The sequence below is a fragment of the Notamacropus eugenii genome, chromosome 4 (genome assembly GCF_028372415.1).
Source record: "Notamacropus eugenii isolate mMacEug1 chromosome 4, mMacEug1.pri_v2, whole genome shotgun sequence".
NCBI classification, from domain to species: domain Eukaryota; kingdom Metazoa; phylum Chordata; class Mammalia; order Diprotodontia; family Macropodidae; genus Notamacropus; species Notamacropus eugenii.
Window position 1 is genome coordinate 282,308,495 of NC_092875.1, and position 19,316 is coordinate 282,327,810.

Sequence of the window (19,316 nt, forward strand, 5' to 3'; positions counted from 1 at the left end):
ACAAGCCATTTTATTATTTTTTCTAATTTGCAGAAAGCAAGAAGAATATTGCCATCTTTTTAAATCAAATGGAATTTTACATTCGTTGATTCAATACACCAGATGTGATCTAGAAGCTTCATTGCATGGAATGGAAACCTAGTCAGAGAAAGTCTAAAGGGCAAAAGCATAACATAACACAACAGAAAAAAAATGACATAGCTCCCTATTGTCATAGACATGAATAACAGTGTTTAATGACTCCATTAACAAATCACTGTGGTTCTAACAAAATTGTCCAAGGACATTTAATCAAAAAAATAGCATTGCTCAAATAGAGTCTTATTCCCAGTGAACACAGGAGTGTAATTGTAAATCAGTTCCTCAGCTGCTTCTTCTTCACTTGCAAAATGGTGGTGGCTTTTTCGAGCTAAAAATTATATAAAAAAGAAATATACAGAGAACATGTTGAATATTGGTATCAGTTTTTAAAAGCCATTTTATCCCACAATATTTCTTGCAATGTTTGTTCTTACGATAACAATTAGCATATCCAGGAGTATGGGGCAACAGCTCAAACCAGTTCAAGAGAGACAATTGTTAAGTTTTCAGTACAAGCCTTTATACTTTGGAAATCAGCAAACACTAAGAATCAGGGACTGAATTATTATTTCATTGATTGTTTAGACCTAAAGAAATTAAAGTTAAATATTAAAGTCATTAAACTTAAAAGTACGTCATAAGTGTATTTTTTTCAGAACCATTGGTTAAACATTTACCAGTACACTGTCAAGCATATCACTTTACAAATGGAAAAAAAAACATTTTGTTAACATTCCAAATAAAAGAGTGCTTGGCTTTCCCTCTCATCTATTGATTTCTGTTGATTACAGTTATAAAAATAGCTGCTTTTGTCGGGCTCTAGATTCAAGATTGGCTCTCATTAATAAGCTACTAGAAAGAAAAATACAAGAGTACAAGAAGCATTTTAATCCTCTTATGACCAAGTAAACTAATCTATCCTGTAAGTATTCATTAAACAACATTTACCTTGCTCTTTCACATCTATTAACAACAAAGTTTTTCATTGCTGGTCACATTGTCTACGTCACTTACTTTGGAGTGATACACTTTAAAAAAAAGAGTTGGGTTTTTGTATTAAACAACTTTCAATTCATCTTAGTGCCATTCTAGAAATAATAGAGCTAAGTATGATTTAATCTTATGCTCAGAGAATAAGCAGAAATATTTATGGCAAACAAAAACTCAAGGCAGCTTTGCAGACAGGCTAAGAGAGAATCTCAACATTACAAATCTACAAAATTTTTCACTTGACCCTCATAATTTCCATTCATTTGTCTATAATGCAGGCCTTCTTTAATTTCTTAAATGCCTGTGTAAATCAAATCATTAAACTAAAAACATAATCACCCATTTGCACCCAAATACCATCATCACTTGCAACTATAAACACAACTCCAAAGTGGGGTGGAGGAAGGGAAGAAAACACTTCATACTAGCTTTCTCTAAAACAAAGGATCTTAACCTAGATTCCACGGGCTACTGGAAGTTGGGTAGGGGAAAAAAAATTACATCTTTACTTGAGCTTAACTGGTTTTCTTTGTAATCCTACGTATTTTATTTTATGCATTTAAAATCATTATTCTGAGAAGAAGTCCATAGATTCCACCAGACTATCAAAGGGGTCTGTGATTCAAAACAGGTTAAGAAATTCTAAGGCTTTGGGGGAAAGATTTTAAAGTCACAAGTATCTGCATCTGAATGAAATTTATGTAATGCCTTAAAAGAATAATATTCAATTTTTCAGAGGATCATGTAAATTCTTCATCTTGTCAAAGAAAGGATAACTAGAAAGGATGTACATACCTCTAACATTCCTTCTACCTCTAAATCCTATACTCATTTTAAGGAGTGAACAAAACAGGACTCAGCATCAAAGCTTCAAGAGTTAGCAAAACTTGGAAAATGATATGGTGCTACTTAGCAAAATGAATTTTCCTACTTTCATTAGCATTCTACTCCTCAAATATAGGACTTTTGTACTATTTAGCTGTTCCTCCAGATTCTTTTCGACCTAGGTCATTTCTGAAACTTCTTCATTTCTTTACAAGGAAGCGTTTGACCCAGTGGTGCTGGTAAATGTCTAATGGGTGGCTCGGTTAAAAAAAAATGCACACAACACACTTCTAAGTTTAATCTGCATTACAAATATTTCTTCATCACTTCCTTAAGTCTAGACAATTAACAAAACAATAAATCAAGGTCTGATTTGTAGCTTTAGCCAACTACCAAGGTGTAAAAGGCTCACTCTGAAAATTTAACAATCAGCTCTCTCAAGCTGGTCTGAGCTAGTTGTAGCACACTCTTGATTCTACTTGAAATATGAGTTTCCATAAATAGAGAATTACAAAACTAATTTTTCTTACCTTCATTTACAAAGAAGTATGCCATGTAGAATGAAGATTTAATAGCCATTGGTGAATGGACTAAACCTGTTAAATTCTTCCATTCAAAAATACTCTTCTCTGGATGCCACTGGACACCATAAATGGGATAATCATTTGCTAGATTAAAAAAAAAGTTGGTAACCAGAATGCATTAAGATGCTATATGTACACTAGTCTTAAATTTAATCTCTATTTATAAATCATTCTTTTACATACTCCTATAATAATGTCCCATTCCAACCAATGCTTCATGGTAGCATGGAGGTGACCATGGGTGCTAGAAGATCATGTCAGTGGAATGTAAGTGCTGGGGTTTTCCAAATTTGAAATGCTTTCAAAAAGCTCAGGCTTAGAGACAGATTGTCTCCCAGCACTCTCAAGGCTATCCTAGTAAAATCTGGAGTGGTTCATTACTTGGCCACCAAGAGATGAATTTTAATGGCTATGGCAACTGTTGAAGGCAACATCCACACCGGTGACGTCACGGATCTTTCAAAGTGTTGAAGAAGCATACTTTAACACATGAAATGGAATATCTGCAACCAAGCTGATATCTTGAGAGTTTCAGCTAAATAAAAGGGCATCTGAAATTGGCAACAAAATATTTTATAAAAATGCAACTTTTTACAATATATTTAGTATGGTGTTCCTTTATTGATGAGCAGAGCACAAATAAACTCTAATTGTTAGATTTCATCTCGTATGAGGGCTAATCATGTATTTCATTAAATCCACATAAATACACTCATTGTTGACTAATGTTCAGATAATTCAAAGTCCTGCACCCTAGTTTGGTAGATACTTCAGTACTTCATGTATCTTCTTAACAAAATGACTCCCTCTACTGACTCACCCCATCATGGTTCTTCCCCACCTAATGAACCTTCTGACAATGAGCCTTTACAAACTTGGGTGAATACTGATAAAACAGACATGTAGTCCATCACTGGGCCTGATCTTGAATTTTGCAGATGGTAGATCTTCCAGAATTTACTTTCCACTGGTACAGTCTTTGAGAATCCAGGGTCACCTCCACACTAAAATGAGGTTATCAGAGTAGGCTTTCATGTTAAGAGTTTCACTTCTAAATTAACTGAGATGTCCCTGCTTCCTTATGCCATCCATCCTCCTCTACTCTATTCTGTTAATATACAGAAAAAAGTAAGTAGAAAAAAGGAGGTTAACATGATTTTTCTCCACCAGGCACATATCTAAAGGTATGTACACCAAAATGTTCATTCCATTTTATCCCTGCTTTCCTACTTCCCTTAATCGGTTGCTATTTTCGTTCTCTATCCACCCTTAGTCTTCGTTCCTCCCTTCTCTCCCTCTTTCTCTCTCCCTCTCCCTATCTCTCCCTCTCTCCCCCTCTCCTCTTTTTCTCTCTCTCTCCCCCTCTTTCCCCGCCCTTCTCTCTCCCTCCTCTCTCATTCAGTACACTCATCCCTCCTAAAGACTGAATCAGGTAAATGACTATGAAAAGATAGACAATGAGAGTGATATCAAACACAAGCACTTCTCTGACCCCAAGACAGGGTTCCAACCTCCTTTCTCACTTCCTCTATAGCCCTAAAAGTGACAAGTCTATTCTTAGGACTCAACAACTAAGACCAACACAGAATAATGTTGTATGACTATAAAGATTTTGAACTGAAGTAAGGTATATGTGTTAACTGTAAAATAAATTGAAATAAAATGCATGTGCATACCTTCCACTGTGGAGATAAATTCGATGTCTTTATATGTATTTGTAGATAAAACCTTATAAAACTCACTTAGCTTCTTATTCGTAGTAAAATTCTACGGTATAAAGATTTTTTTAATTACAATTTGTTTTTTCTACAGTTGAGACTAAACTCATCATCTTTATTCTTTAAAAAAAAATAATTGGAGTACCTTCAAGGAAAGGCTCCACGTATGAAAATTTGAAGTTATAGGTTCTGTGGCAAGAGCCTCTAACACGTCCTTAGGTATATTCTGGAACATCCTACTTTCAGTTACAGCTGAAATGGAAAAAAAAGATAAATGAATAAAACTGACCAGTGTCACTTGTGTTCAGTCTAGAGATAGCATTATTGGAATACGGTCAGTATGAATAAATTATTGACTAAATGCTAATATTCAGATGTTTCAAATCAAAGACAAAATGTATTATATACAGAAATCTAATTGAAGGGGGTAATTATAAGGCAGTGGACAGAGAATATATGGGTCTTGGAATCTAACAGGCCCAGATTCAAATTGTGCCAATTATGTAACCTTAGTCAAGGTCTTTGTTTCAGCCTCCGTTTTCTCATCTACAAAATCGAACTAATAATGCCAGGAACTCTTACCTCATAAAGTTGTAAGGCTCAAAAGAAATACATATGTTTATTTTTTAAAAGTAAGAAAAAGTAAATCACCCTCAAAGTGAAATAAAATTACCACGAAAATCTAATTAAACCCTAGCCACATTTAATATGTAACATTTTTCACCAACATTGCTAAGTAGAAGTTTTCTCAGCAAACTCATTATATTTATTTATACTCAAGAGAAAAGTCTACCTTCACCAAGAAATTATTTCAGAGGGATGATAGGATCATAGATTTGAAGCCAGAGAGATCTCAAATGTCATCTAGTTCAAATCTCTCTATTTTTCAATAAACATACCAAATCAATGAAGTTACTCACTAGGTAACAACTACAATTACTTACATAAATACAATGTGGGAAGAGGCTAGATAAATTGTCAATGAGCAATATAAATCACTTCCTGCCAGACCTATATCAGCCATCACCCCTTTCCTTCCAGATCTCAGTTGTTCCTACTCTAAGCATTTCTAGTCAAGAAAGAGTGATACAACCACCATCCCTTTTCCCCACAGATCATTTTCTTGTACAGACACTTAGGCACACAAACAGCCACATAAAAAATAAACAGAAGCAGTCTTCACTTCATCAGAATGTTGCTATAGCTGCTGTTGTTGGCTCTCTTAAGGGCAGAGCAGGGAGAAGTAACAGAAATTAAGTTTCATAGAGAAAAAACTCTTCTATCCAAACTGCAAGGTACAGTCCTGGCATTTGAAAGACCTGGGTTTAAGTCTTGCTTTAGATAGTTACTCATCATATGACCATGGCTAAGGTACTTAATGGCTCAGGGGCCCAGGAAACCACCTGCTTTAGTGGAGAGAGTTTCCAGAAATCTGTATGCAAAAACTACTAGCTCCCTATTCTAAATAGGTGAGTCCTAACAGTTAACTATAAATTGTCTCTCACTGCAGGAAGAAAGGGAGGGAGGTGCATATTATTTTTGAAAAAATCTGTCTCACTGAATGACTCAGTGTAAAAAAGAAGGAAACATACTTTCTGCAAAACATGTTTCAAGCTCATGTGTATTATTTTTCAAATTATAACGGTGTGATAAGTAAAATACAAAACATTTAAAAACATTAATGAATCCAAAATAGTATCTTGTCAAAGATTTCTTCACTCAATGGATACCAATACTACAATTAATATCAACATGAGAATTTTAAAAATTTGGGGATGTTAAAAAGAGATCCTCACATTTGAAAAAAGTTGAGATTTATTGTATTAGATCATACTGTAGTAGACATACTACTCTCTTTCTGTAAATAAGGATTTCTAAAATTCCCAAAATTCTTCAGACCATTTTTCCAAAGGAGTACAAAAATACTTATTCATTAAAAAAAAAAAATTTTTTACTACCTCACTCAAGTAACATGTTATGACCAGAGAGAATATCAAAGAATACCTTTGATAATTTTTGCTCAGTGATCTTGACAAATAATTGCAAACGGAGGAATCTTTAACAATGGAAAACTTACCTTCAGTAAAGTTTAGTGGTAAAGCAATTCCTTTAGTGTCAGTCACAGTTAGTAATAGCTTCCCACTGGTCAAGACAGTAAGCTCTTCAAATCCCAGGCATGTTCCCCAAATGGGAAAATAATCTCCTTTTTTATTAGCCTTTATGTAGAAAAAGAAAAAGAAACTAAGTTAATGTACTAACCTCAAAGGCAATAAAACATATAAGATGTCTTCCAAACTTGTCTGTTGTCTAAAGCTCATATTGCAATCTGTGATCCATGAACTTCTGAGGAGCTACAAGGAGGCTAGCTCACTGTAGGATTCAGTGTAATAAACGAGAAGACATACCTTCTATAGACAGAATGAATACTACGTCACAGCATATGTATGTTATTATTTTTCAGATGCCACCTAGTTGTTATTATTCACAGTAAAATACAAATCATCTAGAAACAATGCTGAATTCGAAGTAGCTTTTAGTCAGGAAGTAGTCTAGCAATCAGTGGATACTAACACCATATGAGGATCCACAAATGTATTTATATCAAAAAGGATTTTCATACTTGAAAAGGTTGGTAATCACTAGTCAAAAGTCTTTACATAAGTATATTTTAAATGTAGGATCACAAGTCGTTGGTCCTCTCATTAAAAAAAGGTTACTTGAAGGTCAGTTAATGAAAGTTTTATTGTACATAAATTTGAATTTACACAAGAGACAAACTAAAGTTAATTATTTACTTTACAAAATGGTTATTGGTAGGGTTCCTTTAAGTAGCAATTTTTTTACTACATTTTAAATTATTGCATTTGTAAAAATTCAAATTCACTCACGGATACTCACTCAATAAATTATTCAGCATCTATAATATGCAAAGTGCTAAAAGAGACAGAGCTATGTGTAAAAATAATTCAGGACTTTAAGCAGCTATTAAGAGAAATGAGACACTTGTATGATATGTCAGGAAAAGGTAAGCACTCCATGAACAATCCAAATAAAATTCTATGGGAAGTGAGAGAAGGAAGAAATTGCATGAATAATAAAGGACTTCACGGAAGAGGTAAAATTGATCTGAGCTTTAAGGAAGGTAGGCTTTGGTTAGAAAGAGATGAAGGTTGGAGAGAATGCATTTGATACAGCAAACAACAGCATGAGAAAATACATTGAGAGAGAGAAGTGTACATGAAGCTCCAGAAAGGACAAGTACACCCATTTGGCTAGAGCATGGGGCTTATGGAAGTAATGGAAAGGTAAAAAGTAAAAGTAAACTTGGAAAGGGAAGTTAGGACCAGACTATGAAGTGACTGTAATGTTAAGGCTAAGGAATTTAAAATGAATCCAGATAGCAACAGAAAGGCATTGAATATTTTAGAGGAAAGGAGTAGTATGATCAAAGCATTATTGCTAACAGAGAAAGATTAGAGAGAGGCAGGAAAATCAGTGGAGGGGAGAGAGGAAGGGTCAGGGCTATTATAATCTGGGAATGAAAGAACAATTGAAGATTACCTGCAGGGCCTTGTTATAAAACAGTCGGGCCACATAGCTATAGTCTGAAGTCTGAAGATTGACACCTCCACCAGGAAAAAGGATCCTGAAATCCAATATCAAATGTTTGGTTTGTTTCCACAGAAAACAGACAATTTACTTAATAAGTAAAATATGTAGTAAGTAAACACATGGAATAAAGGAACTATTAAGTCACAAGTTAAGTACAGTTAAAATTCCCAGGGTAGCAAAGTTTATATGAAAATGAAGACATTGGTGCTATTTAAGAAGTTTATAATTACAAGCAAGTTCTTATTCAGAAACAACATTATTTTATTTTTTCTTTTTAAATTATCAGAGATGTCAAGCTGGAAGCAACCTTAAATGTCATCAAATCCAACTCCTTTATTTTACAAATCAGGAAACGGAGGCCCAGAGAGATTAACTGATTTGTTAAGAGTTACAGATGTATGGAGTGTCTGAGGTGGAACTCAAATCCCAGTGCTCCTTGCTGCAAATCTAGGGCTCCATCAACAATACTACACTGCCTCTTAATATAAAATGCCTTTGAATATTAAAGAAACTTACTCATGTGAGGGTTACAGTTATATTCCCATATCTTAATCCCTGAAAGCTACTTTCGGTTGGGTCTGGATTTGGAGTGAGACGATTTTGGTTCAGACTCTGGGTTGGTCATTGTGAGTGATCTTTTAAGCAAGCCAATTGTCTGGGCCTCAGTTTGCTGATCTATAAAATGACAGGGTTCTCCAAGTTCTCTTCTATCTGTAAATCTATGGTCCCATATTCCTACTGTTCATATACTCCATTCATGTTCATATGCCACAGACAGTACTTGGCAGGAGAAAAATCACAGATAAATTCCTAACTATAAGTTCCTGCCCTCATTACCCATATTTAAGCAGGGGAGGGGAAAAGCGTGGTGTAGGTCCATGAAACAGAAAGGTGAGGAGTATGACTGACTTCCATTCCTTACTTACCAATCCTGACTGTCACTGTGAGGAAGCAAGATGGGATCTACGAAGGCACAATGCTGAGCCTATTCAAATAGTTTAGATCCCTCCCAAGCGGGAAACTGACAATTTATAGCAATTACTTCACATGCAAAGTCTTTGAGAAGCTCAAATGTAAGGAATCTATAGAATATTAGGTCCCTTCAGTGTATCAGAAAGCTATAGAGCTTAGTGCAAAAATGATTCAATCATAAACGAATCTTGATAAAGGAAGGGGAAAAGGAAGCTAACTCAGTAACAAGTAGGACTAAGAAAAAATCATTTGAGGCCTTCCCTCAGAATGGCAAGGCAGATCTCTTAGAGGGACTAGACAAATAACAGGAGATAAAGACCAGTATAAGAAAACCATGTTACCAATGATTTCTAAGTGATGCAGATAGATACTAGGGGAAAATCTGTGAAAGGCTTTAAATACTTGAGCCATAAATATCTCACCGAGAGACCTGGATAAGCAGTGGGTTAAGTTAATTTCAAAGCTTGGAAACCTTCTCTGCAGAAAAAAGAAAGGAAATTTTTCTCATAGAAAGAAAAGTCAAAATTTAAATACTGATTATTAGTAACTGAGTTTTAGTGAAAGATGGTACTATCTTTGGATTCATTGTATTCTTTTAAATCCAGCCTTGTATCTTGATTTAATTGGCTAAAAAAAAAAGATATTGTTATAGCAACAGTACAAATTATTAACAAAGAGCTACACTTGTATAGATGAGAATAATTGGCTGAATTGTTTACATATTTTTCTCAATTACATCTGAATAATGGTGTCAGGTACTATAATTAGAGTAAGAGTACCTAAGAAAAAGATTCACCTCTATGGAGTTGAAATTGTATATTCAAGTGTATCATGTGTTGGTTTTAGAATGCAGTTAAAAGCAGCATTGTTATCTTTTTCTGGGAACTCTCCAAAGCAAGAAAAAGGACATGTTTAAATGGCCCCTTAGACAAATCTAGGAAATAAAGACAATCATACCATAGGAATAGGGACCAGACCTGGGATTTTGCTGTTATCAGAAACTCCTTCCCTCTATCAATGCAAATGAGAAGCTTCTCTGCAACTTTTAATCTTGGAAAGCTGCCCAAAGCACTGAGAGGTAAGCTTGGGTCCACACAGATATTATGGGGCAGAAGTAACATATAAAATGATATCTTCTTGGCTCTGAGGCCAGATCCCTCTCTAAGCAGGTTGCATCTAAGAAACCCCTAAAGGAAAGGGATTATAGCCAAAGTACAGTATATATGCATGTACATTATACATATGTGCTGGTACTTAGGCAATAATTTTTTCATACACAATACTTGTGTCTCTATGTATACGTGTTACATACAACCTTGTAACTTACCCATTGATAGACTGAAAGAGTTTATCATATTCTTCGTCTGAAAGCTTTAACCTGAAACCAACAACAAAAATACTGACAGGGTAAATCTGCTTGAAACTTTAATGTTCTAATTACATGCCTAAAATAATAGCTTTTTAAAGATCAAAGTACCGTATGTAAATACTGTGTGTGTATTCACACATGCCACAAATACATACATATACACATGTATTTATAATTTAATGAACTTATAATGAAAGTATAATTTATATTAAATGTATACACACATATAAATATATTATATACATAGACACACACATATATAAATTTTATTCATTACTCGGGGGATAGAGTACTGGGAATCGAGTGAGGAAGATCTCAATTCAAATCTAGCTTATAACACTTCTAGTTATGTGACCATGAGCAAGGCATTTAACTGTGTTGCAGGTAACTGCCTAGAACCCATCCAATAAATCACAGAGAAGCTGTTAACTACACTGGAGAAAAGACTCCCCACACTAGAAGTTTCTTACTTCAATGAAACACAAAGCCTTTGTGTATTCACATAACTTCACAAAAACATATGAAGCACGTAAATAACACCAATATTATTCTTATCTCCATTTTGCAGATGAGGAAACTAAGACGGAGAGAGGTCACATAGCTCCCTAAGGTCACATAGGCACGGAGCCTAAGAGGCAGCACCCAGACTCAGATCAAAGCCTCCGCATCCAAATCTAGCGTTCTTTCCACTACCACACGTGTGTGAGAAAGAAAGAATGATGAGCACATCGTTAAGAAGCCAGCTTAAAAATAAATTTAAATGTTTAAGAAAAAACACTTTGCAGACCAAGGTGTTTGTTATCCCCTCTGCACTTTTAGAGTGCTGACAGTATTCTTTTCCTAACTAAGAAAATATCATACCTGCTGCATTCCTATCTGTGTGCTCACACATGCAAATACTGATGTTAATAATTGTTAAGTTTTATGAAGAAACATGAAGAGTAGCACAGGTTAGTGGAAAAGCAATGAACTTAGACTGAGGAGGTCTGGGTTCAAATCCTGATATTTACCAGCTGTGTCTTCCCAGGTAAGTCATTTAACGTCCCTAAGCCTCAGTTTCCTCGTATGTAACATGAGGCTAAAAATGCCTTCACTATCTCTCATATAAGGTTATTTTTCAGGGAATATTCTATGTAGCTTAAGGTACTATACAAATGTTTTACTATTACTGGAAATTTCCTGTGTGTAATTTTGTATAAGTAATATCACTATATTAAAAGAAAAAGTTTCCCTAGTGTGAAAATGAAGAGAGCTACGTCTCAGACGATCAACAATAATTTATAAGGGCAGCTAGGCAGCACAGCAGATAGAATGCTGCGTGACCATGGGCAAGTCACTTAACCTCTGTCTGCCTCAGTTTCCTCAACTATAAAATGGGAGTAATAATAGCCCTTGCCTTCCAAGGCTGATGTGAGGATCAAATAATTGTAAAGCACTTAGCCCAGAGTCTGACTCACCATAAGCACTATATAAATGCTAGCTTTTGTTATTGTTATTAGGCAGTGCTTACGGTGCATCAGGCACTCTGCTAACTGCTCCGGATACAAAGAAAAGCAAAACTGCGTTCTCCGCCCTCAAGAAGCTCCCATTCTAACTGGAGAGAGAAAATGCAAACAACTGTGCACAGATAAGAGACATACCAAGTGATAAAAGCTAACGTTAGAGGGAAGGCACTACTAGTGGGAAGGACCAGAGGTTTCCTACAGAAAGTGTGTTTGGAGCTGACCTAAAGGAAAGAAGAGAAACCAGTAAATGGAGCTGAGGAGGGAAAGCGTTACAAAAGCCAGGGACAGCCGGTGAAGAGGCAGTGAGTCAGAGGTGGTGTGACCTGTGTGCAGTACAGCAAGGAGGCAGGCATTGCTGGATCATAAAGTACGTAGAGGGAAGTAATGTGTTTGAAAGGAACAAAAACATGAGGTGAAAAAAGGAAGCTGGGAGTTTACTGACCACGACATCTAGGGAAAAGACACAGTGAGGAAACTTATTTTGATAGAAGTAGGGCTTCATGATAGTCATACCAGACACCAACTCGTTGGGAGTATGGATCCATTTGCCCAAGATACTTATGCCAACCTGTAAGGCCAGGTCAAGTTACGGTAGGATAAAATTTATATGTCCTATAAATTCAACAATTAGGTACACACTCTGTGTGTGTGTGTGTGTGTGTGTGTGTGTGTGCCTCCTTCGTTGTCAAAGAAGACCACGCCATCAGAGAAATGATGACATGACTTGCACTTGGCTTTGTTTTGAGTGAGGGAGGGCTGTGCAAGTCACCAGACTCACTTCTCCCCCAGAGCCATCTGAATCCAGTGACCAGATATTCATCAGGATGACTGGGGATGACCCACAATGAGGCAATTGGGGTTAAGTGACTTGGCCAAGGTCACACAGCTAGTGAGTGTCAAGTGTCTGAGATGAGATTTGAACTGGTGCTCTATCCACTGTATCACCTAGCTGCCCCAAGTGTTACTTTAGCTACCTTTCTCTTGATTGCTAGTTTGAAGAAAAAAAAAAAGCAAAGGTCAACCTTTTTTTCCTTAGGATGAGCTAGAGGAAAAGGAATGTGAGTTAGCTTAAGGATACTCACTCCCAATCTGAAATTCCAAATAAAAGATCTCCTGTCTTTATGGTAAGCTAGCTCCCTCTCTCAGTTATCTCCTCAGGTAAGTTTCTTTCTACCTTCTGGTCATGACAGTGGGCAAGGCCTCTATTTTATCTCCTAGTTCCCTCCATACAAAAGTACCTTCCCTCTTTGATTTCTTGAAGTTTGCCTCTAGAGAGTTCAATTCTCAAGAAAATTAGTCATTCTTTTACTTGTTCGCTTGAAAACTCCAGGTTCTGACTTTAAAAACTGTCTCTCATCTTTGACCTCTGCTCTCCGACATGACGGGTCTGAAGCAGGTTCTCTAGCTGCTTGTAAAAGTCTGCACTGGAATTATTTAGCAAAGTCAGCATCTCCTCACTGTGGCTGAAGGATGCTTACTCTGTGGAGAATAGAGGCCCCAGGACAATGGGATCTTCAATCTCCATGCCTGAGGCCGGCCTTTCCATTCATAATTCTGTTTTCTATTTAGTAAAACTGTGGATATCTGAGACCTTCAGAGTGTTGCTTCCCTCCTTCCTTTCCCAATTCATTGATAAGGTATAGAAAAACAGTAATGAGAAAATATGTCTGACTCATCATCAATTGACTTGCCACAATTGTGTGGGTGCTTATGTTTGCTTTATCCCACCACATTATCCTAAACATACCACATTCAGCGCACACAAATGGACCACTAGAGACAGGGCTAATGTGGGCTTGAACCACATGGAGTTGTTACCTCAATACTTTTTCACCCTGGGGTCCTTTATCTTCTAGGTCTTGTTAATTTTTACCATGTGTGCTGACCCTCTAGTCACTATCTGTCTAATATTTAAGCAATGGAATTTTGAGGACATTTTGAAAGCTTGTGGAGATGGTATTTGTAAGACTGTTCCAGAAAATCCTGGGCATATGTCACCTGAGACAGCAGCAGACACACCCTGAGCCCAGGTCAAACAGTGGACACCCTTTCTTGGCCTTACTCCACCCTTTCCAGTGAGCTACAGATTGTTGAGTCATGGATCAGGATTTTCCCTTTGAGAGTTCCTATTTAGATTCCAGTTTTTGCAATTAAAAATTCATATATATACGTATGTGTGCATGTGACACACATGTGTGTATGTATGTGTGTATATGTGCCAGAATACATACATTTATGCATATATATAGAACACAGTATCTCCTCTCCTCATAATGGCATCTTACATAATAAGACCTTGCAAAAACATTAAGCAAAGACATCAAGAAAATCACTAATAATCTGAACTAGGGTAATTAACCAAAAATATCAAAAATATTTGGAAGAAATGATCAAAAGTGAAGGTTACTAACACTCAATGCCTGCCTGCCTTGGGTTAGAAACATAGCTGAACCCAATTTTTAAAAACTGCTTTGCCAATATGATCAGAGTTCCAATTTTTAATATAAAATAATGGGGCAATGTAATAGGATTTATACGTTATAACCTATTTTAAAGTATTTCTATTCTGTAAAATGAGAGATTTCTAGAAACTCTTTGCAAAGCTTTGAAAAACTGAAACAAAATCTAGCCTTCATTTTCAATGGCAAAGATAAGATAAATCACTTCAACTCTGCTCAGGAGAGTATATTCTCACAAAATGATATACAATATGATATAATGCAATATAATACAAGCCTGGGATGTAACCTATAACTCAGGGGGATACATATTAGGTTACTGGTATATTGTGGGACATTTTGGAACATTTTAGACCATTGAGGCAAATTAAATATAGAAGAGCCCTTTTTGTGGGGAAATGGTGCTCTAATTTCTTGATAAAATATCCTTTAGCCCTACCAAAGCAAGCAGAACCATAAAGCCAGTTTTCATCTTATAAGAGTCTGTCATAGGCCACTGCCTCATTTTAGAGATGAAAAAACTAAGGCACAGAGAGGTTAAGTGACTTGCCCAGTACTACACAGCTTGAACTCAGGTCATCATGCATTGGCAAGGACGTGACTAGGAAAGAGGCAAAAGTTACAAAGATTCATTTGAAAAATCATATGTGAATTACCTGTGTTTTCCTTTCAAAAAATGATCCCTTTGTTCTGATGTTATAGGAGTGGGGTTTTTTAAAGTAGTTTCTTTTGTTCTATTTTAAATGAATTTTTTATATAAAATTCAAGTTACTTTTTGTTTGTCCTTTTTATGATAATATTCCATTCCTTTTCTATGTCCTCTCTGTGTGTGCCTTATCTAATCTGTTTTTTTGTATACTGTTTTTAGAAGCTAAGAGAATTTCATGTTAAGGAATCTATGCCTTGATACTGATAGTCAAAATTAGGTATAATACTGGAACAGAAAAAAATCCTCAAAATGACAGATTTTAGTCACAAGAATAGAACCACGATTACATGATGAACTTAATTTTAGCAGCAAAGCTTAGTATTTTCTACAGGCAGTATAAAGTTAACAAAAACTCTACCTGACTGGCACAACTCTTGCACCTGCAGACTCCAGATATTTTACATATGAAGCAGCAATATAATACTTTCCATAGTTTTGGAAGCTTTTCATGTGGTTAGCTTGTGCCAAGATTCCTACAAGTATTCCAAAAGAAAATAAAATGTTATTTCAAACAACAGCCTGTTTTACTACAAAAATTCAGTTTTATTTAAGAAAAAAAAGACAAATTCCACTGCAATTTTTATTCACAGAACTAAGTATATAACAAGTCTCAAGTACGTTAAATAGGTAGATTCAAGGGAAAGCCTACCAGAAGCTATATAAGGAGTCAAGGCAATGTTTCAGAAATCAATAGGTTTAAGAATATTAATTCTCAATGAAGTGTTGTCCAAATTTGGCCAAGAGTTGATCAATGCCATGAATCATAAGGATAGAATTGGTCAGAAATATCACCTAATCTCAATTCAAGGACAAAAACCCAATCACAAACAATCAAAGAACATAAGATTCAGATCTGGAAGGAAGTTTAGAGATTAAATCCAACCCTACCATTTGACAGATAAGGAAGTTGAGTCCCAGAGAAGTAAAGAGACTTGCCCCAGATCACATACTAAATGTCTGAAGTGGATTTGACTCGTTTTCCTGACTCCAAGTCCAGTGCCTTATCCCTGCTATCAGGAAAGCTCCTGTTCTACTTTTACTACTTGAAAGGTCAGTCAATGCTCCTACCAAGCGAATGGATTAGTGTCACCCAACTTCAATACTCTACTAGTTCTCAGGTCTCTCTAGTAACTTTAGCAAACAGACTGAGCTGGGCTAGAGGGGCTGGAGGTAGTGAGAGAAGGCAGGGTGGCCTGGGTGCCTCTGCTCTTTTAGTCTAGTGGGCTTGTGGACTGGCTTGCACAGCAGGGAGATGGCTCAAGGTCTATTCCTTCGATTATTGGCTTCTGAAGGAAGTTTCCTCAATGTCACTGAGCACATCTTTCTCTCAAGGTTCTACAGGATGCTCAGGGTGGCCCAGGGCAGCCCCAGTAAACCAGGTCCTATGCTTTGTCTGGCTAGGACATTCTAGTATCAGGAACTCTCATTCTACAATAAATGTCCAGGATGGCAAAGCAGAAGGTGAAGGTTCTGATGAACAAGATGAACAATGATGACAACAGAGACCTTGCAACTGAGTATGAAGCATCTGCCAACTGTGCTGACCATTACAAATGGAAATGTTGTAGGAAAATTTGTGGAAGTCAAACACAAAGACCAAATCTAAGCTTTCCTGGAAAAGCTGATCAACTGAACCTGGTGATCCTTTGTTTCTCCAAGAAGAGCTGTAACCCTTTTTTCACTGAGGCTTCTTGTGGTCTCCACGTATCTAGCTCCCACTGGCCCATCCTGTATCCTTCCAGGGAAGCATTCTTCATTGCCAAACATGGGAACCAAGAGTACTTCCTAGTTGTTTGATTGTAGAAGCATGGCAGGTAAGGAAATGGAGCTGGTGCTGACTGTTTTCTAACATTTCCTAAAGCCAACTGTATGACACAATGGAAAATTCGCTGGCCTTCAGAATCAGAGTCCAAAGTCCACGTCTTAAGATTATTATTTTCATGACCTGGACAAGTCCCAAACTTCCCAAGTCCCAATCACCTCATCTGTAAAATGAGACCAATACAAGTCTGCACATTTCAGATCACAAGAGTCCAGCTTCCAAGCATTATAAGACTGATCATAGGATCATAACTTTCCAGACAAAAGAGAACATGAGGGTGCTGTCATAAGCCCCTCATTTTACAGATGAATAAATCAGTCAATTTATCATCAATTTAATTATTTAATTAAGTTGAAATTATATAACTTCAATTCCGATTATATAACTTGAATTATAGTCATAACTTCAATTATGAGGTTAACGGACTTGCCCAAGGTCACACGGCCATCAAGTAGTAGGGCTGGCGTTTGAACCCCCTAATGACGTAGTTGAATACTTTTCAACTGTTCTTACTGCAGCTACGTCCTCCTCACCAGACGTATATGCTAACTAAAATAAGGGAAACGAAGTTTTCTGACATTTTCTAAAGCCAACAGGATGACCCAAGGGAAAGGAGTTCAAAGCTCCCCTGAAAAGGTGGACTATTTTCATGGCCTGGGCAAGTCCCAGACTTCCTGAGTCTCCATGACCTCATCCACAAAACAAGGCCCTGAAGTCCCTTCCAGCTCCAGACTGACCATCCTGCGATCACCCTACGAGCCGATCAGGCACGAAGGCTCACACCAGCGACTGTCCGCCACACTGACCAAGCCTAGCATTCACTAGGCTGCTGTTAGACCGGAGTGGCTGCAGGTGAGGATGCCCGGCTCCTGCATCTCAGCCAGTCCCAAATCTGGCCGCAGACTGATCCCGGACCAGCTGTTCCACCACCGGCTAGACGCGGGGCTCAGCCGCGTCTACACCGCCAAGCATGGTTCCCTGGGTGGTGAAGGAAGGGTTGGGAGGGGCTGGTGATGGAGCGGTGACTGCTGCTCCCCAGCCCACCCCCCGGGCATGGCTCCCGCGCTCAGTCCCAGGAGGTCCAGGCTCTTCCTTCCTCCTCCCGCCCGGGACCCTCAGCGCCCCTCCCCCACGCCCCGCGCCCCCTCCCCTCACCGATGACGGGCCTGTCATTGCTGCCCTCCTGCAGCAGCTCTGCCCCGACGCCGCAGAGGAGGACAGCTCCCAGCGCGCACAGACTCTGCCAAGGGCTCCCCATCGCGCGTCTCCGCGGCGGCCCCTGCCCGGCGAGTGCCTTCTCCCGCGGCGGACCGGCCAGACAATGGGCTGCTGCAAGGAGGCGTCCGCAGGTGCCGGGCTCCCTCCTGCTCTGGGCGGCGGCGCGCATCGGAAGCTTTATCAACTGCCCAGAAACTGGAGGGAGGGAGAATTGCCCCATGGGAAATGTAGTCCCGAGTACCCGCTGGGTGGGGCCACCCCCAGGGAAGACAGGCAAGTCCCTAGTCATCATGTAAAGAAATTATCTAGTGTAACGCCGTCATCTCGTGCGTGCGTGTCTGTGTGTGTGTGTGTGTGTGTGTGTGTGTGTGTGAGAGAGAGAGAGAGAGAGAGAGACGGAGAGAGAGAGAGGGAGAGAGAGAGAGAGAGAGAGACAGAGACAGAGACAGAGACAGAGACAGAGAGACAGAGAGAGAGACAGAAAGACAGAGAGACAGAGAGAGAGACAGAGACAGAGAGACAGAGAGAGAGAGAGAGAGACAGAGAGAGAGAGAGAGAGACAGAGAGAGAGAGAGAGAGACAGAGAGAGAGAGACAGAGAGAGACAGAGAGAGAGAGAGAGAGAGAGACAGAGAGAGAGAGAGACCACCTAGGAAAGACAAATTTGAAAACGGATGCCACCACAGCAAAGAGGGATCTTAAGTTCATGACAGCTTGCCCGTTGGTGGGTCCGTGTCAGTCCTCCTTTGGCCTTACAGTTTTGACCCAACTACAGGAACAGAATCCAGGACTCCCTGTTCTCAACTCAAGAAACATTTATGAAGTTCTGTTAAGAGGATTTTACTGAGCCAGTCTCTAACCTGAGAATGGCCAGAGACAAAGTGCTAGTAATCGGTAGCTGTTTCATTAATCCGTGTCATTTTGAGGAACCAATCTGCAAATCAAGAATTCTCCACTTTGCTGAAGAGAAGACCGAGTATGCATAAATCATAGATGAGAAGAGAGGGGAGGTGAATTACAAACAATCATGTAATGGCTTCCCCCGAGAAATCCGCCAATCTCACAAAACAACAATTCTGGAGTCAAGTCTTTGGGGGTCATGGCCACCTCTCCTAGGGTGTAGAAGGTTCTACGATCTTTGATTCGCTTCATTTCAACTACATAGGCAGTGATTGTGAGTGTAATCAAAGTCTGATTGTTCATTTTAAACTGCATTGCGAGCTGTCACTCACAAGCTGGAAAAGGCAATCTTGAGAATTCTAAATTATCAGTATATTAATTATGCATATCATATAGGTTAATATGAAAATCATAATTTCACATTCCCTCATTTTGGGCAAGGTTGGAATGACACTTGAAGGCCAATGAGGAATAATCATTTGAAACATGATTCTGATTTTATGTAAGAATAACTAAGTTACAAGTCGTAGATCAAAGAAAGGTGAGAGGGAAG

The 19,316-nt window shown here is 38.2% G+C and overlaps 1 protein-coding gene across 1 annotated transcript; it reads right to left on the reverse strand.

Annotated features, from left to right (window-relative positions):
• Nucleotides 1-208: 208 nt before the first annotated feature.
• Nucleotides 209-18,072, reverse strand: GGH (gamma-glutamyl hydrolase). The gene is made up of 9 exons (XM_072604674.1): nucleotides 17,802-18,072; nucleotides 15,183-15,297; nucleotides 10,110-10,160; nucleotides 7,760-7,844; nucleotides 6,276-6,414; nucleotides 4,344-4,450; nucleotides 4,157-4,247; nucleotides 2,427-2,564; nucleotides 209-409 (listed from the first exon to the last, which is right to left on the reverse strand). Exons 1-9 carry the CDS (start codon nucleotides 18,031-18,033, stop codon nucleotides 288-290), a joined length of 1,080 nt encoding a protein of 359 aa, XP_072460775.1. The 5' UTR covers nucleotides 18,034-18,072; the 3' UTR covers nucleotides 209-287.
• Nucleotides 18,073-19,316: the final 1,244 nt, after the last annotated feature.

What these genes read in the sequence shown, in the direction of transcription:
- GGH (XM_072604674.1), bottom strand. Translation starts at nt 18,033, where the DNA reads ATGCGCGCCGCCGCCCAGAGCAGGAGGGAGCCCGGCACCTGCGGACGC. An exon ending in GCAAGAGTTGTGCCAGTCAG is followed by an intron (nt 10,161 to 15,182) that starts GTAGAGTTTTTG and finishes TGTTGGTTTCAG; the next exon opens with GTTAAAGCTTTCAGACGAAG. An exon ending in CGTGGAGCCTTTCCTTGAAG is followed by an intron (nt 4,248 to 4,343) that starts GTACTCCAATTA and finishes TTTATACCGTAG; the next exon opens with AATTTTACTACGAATAAGAA.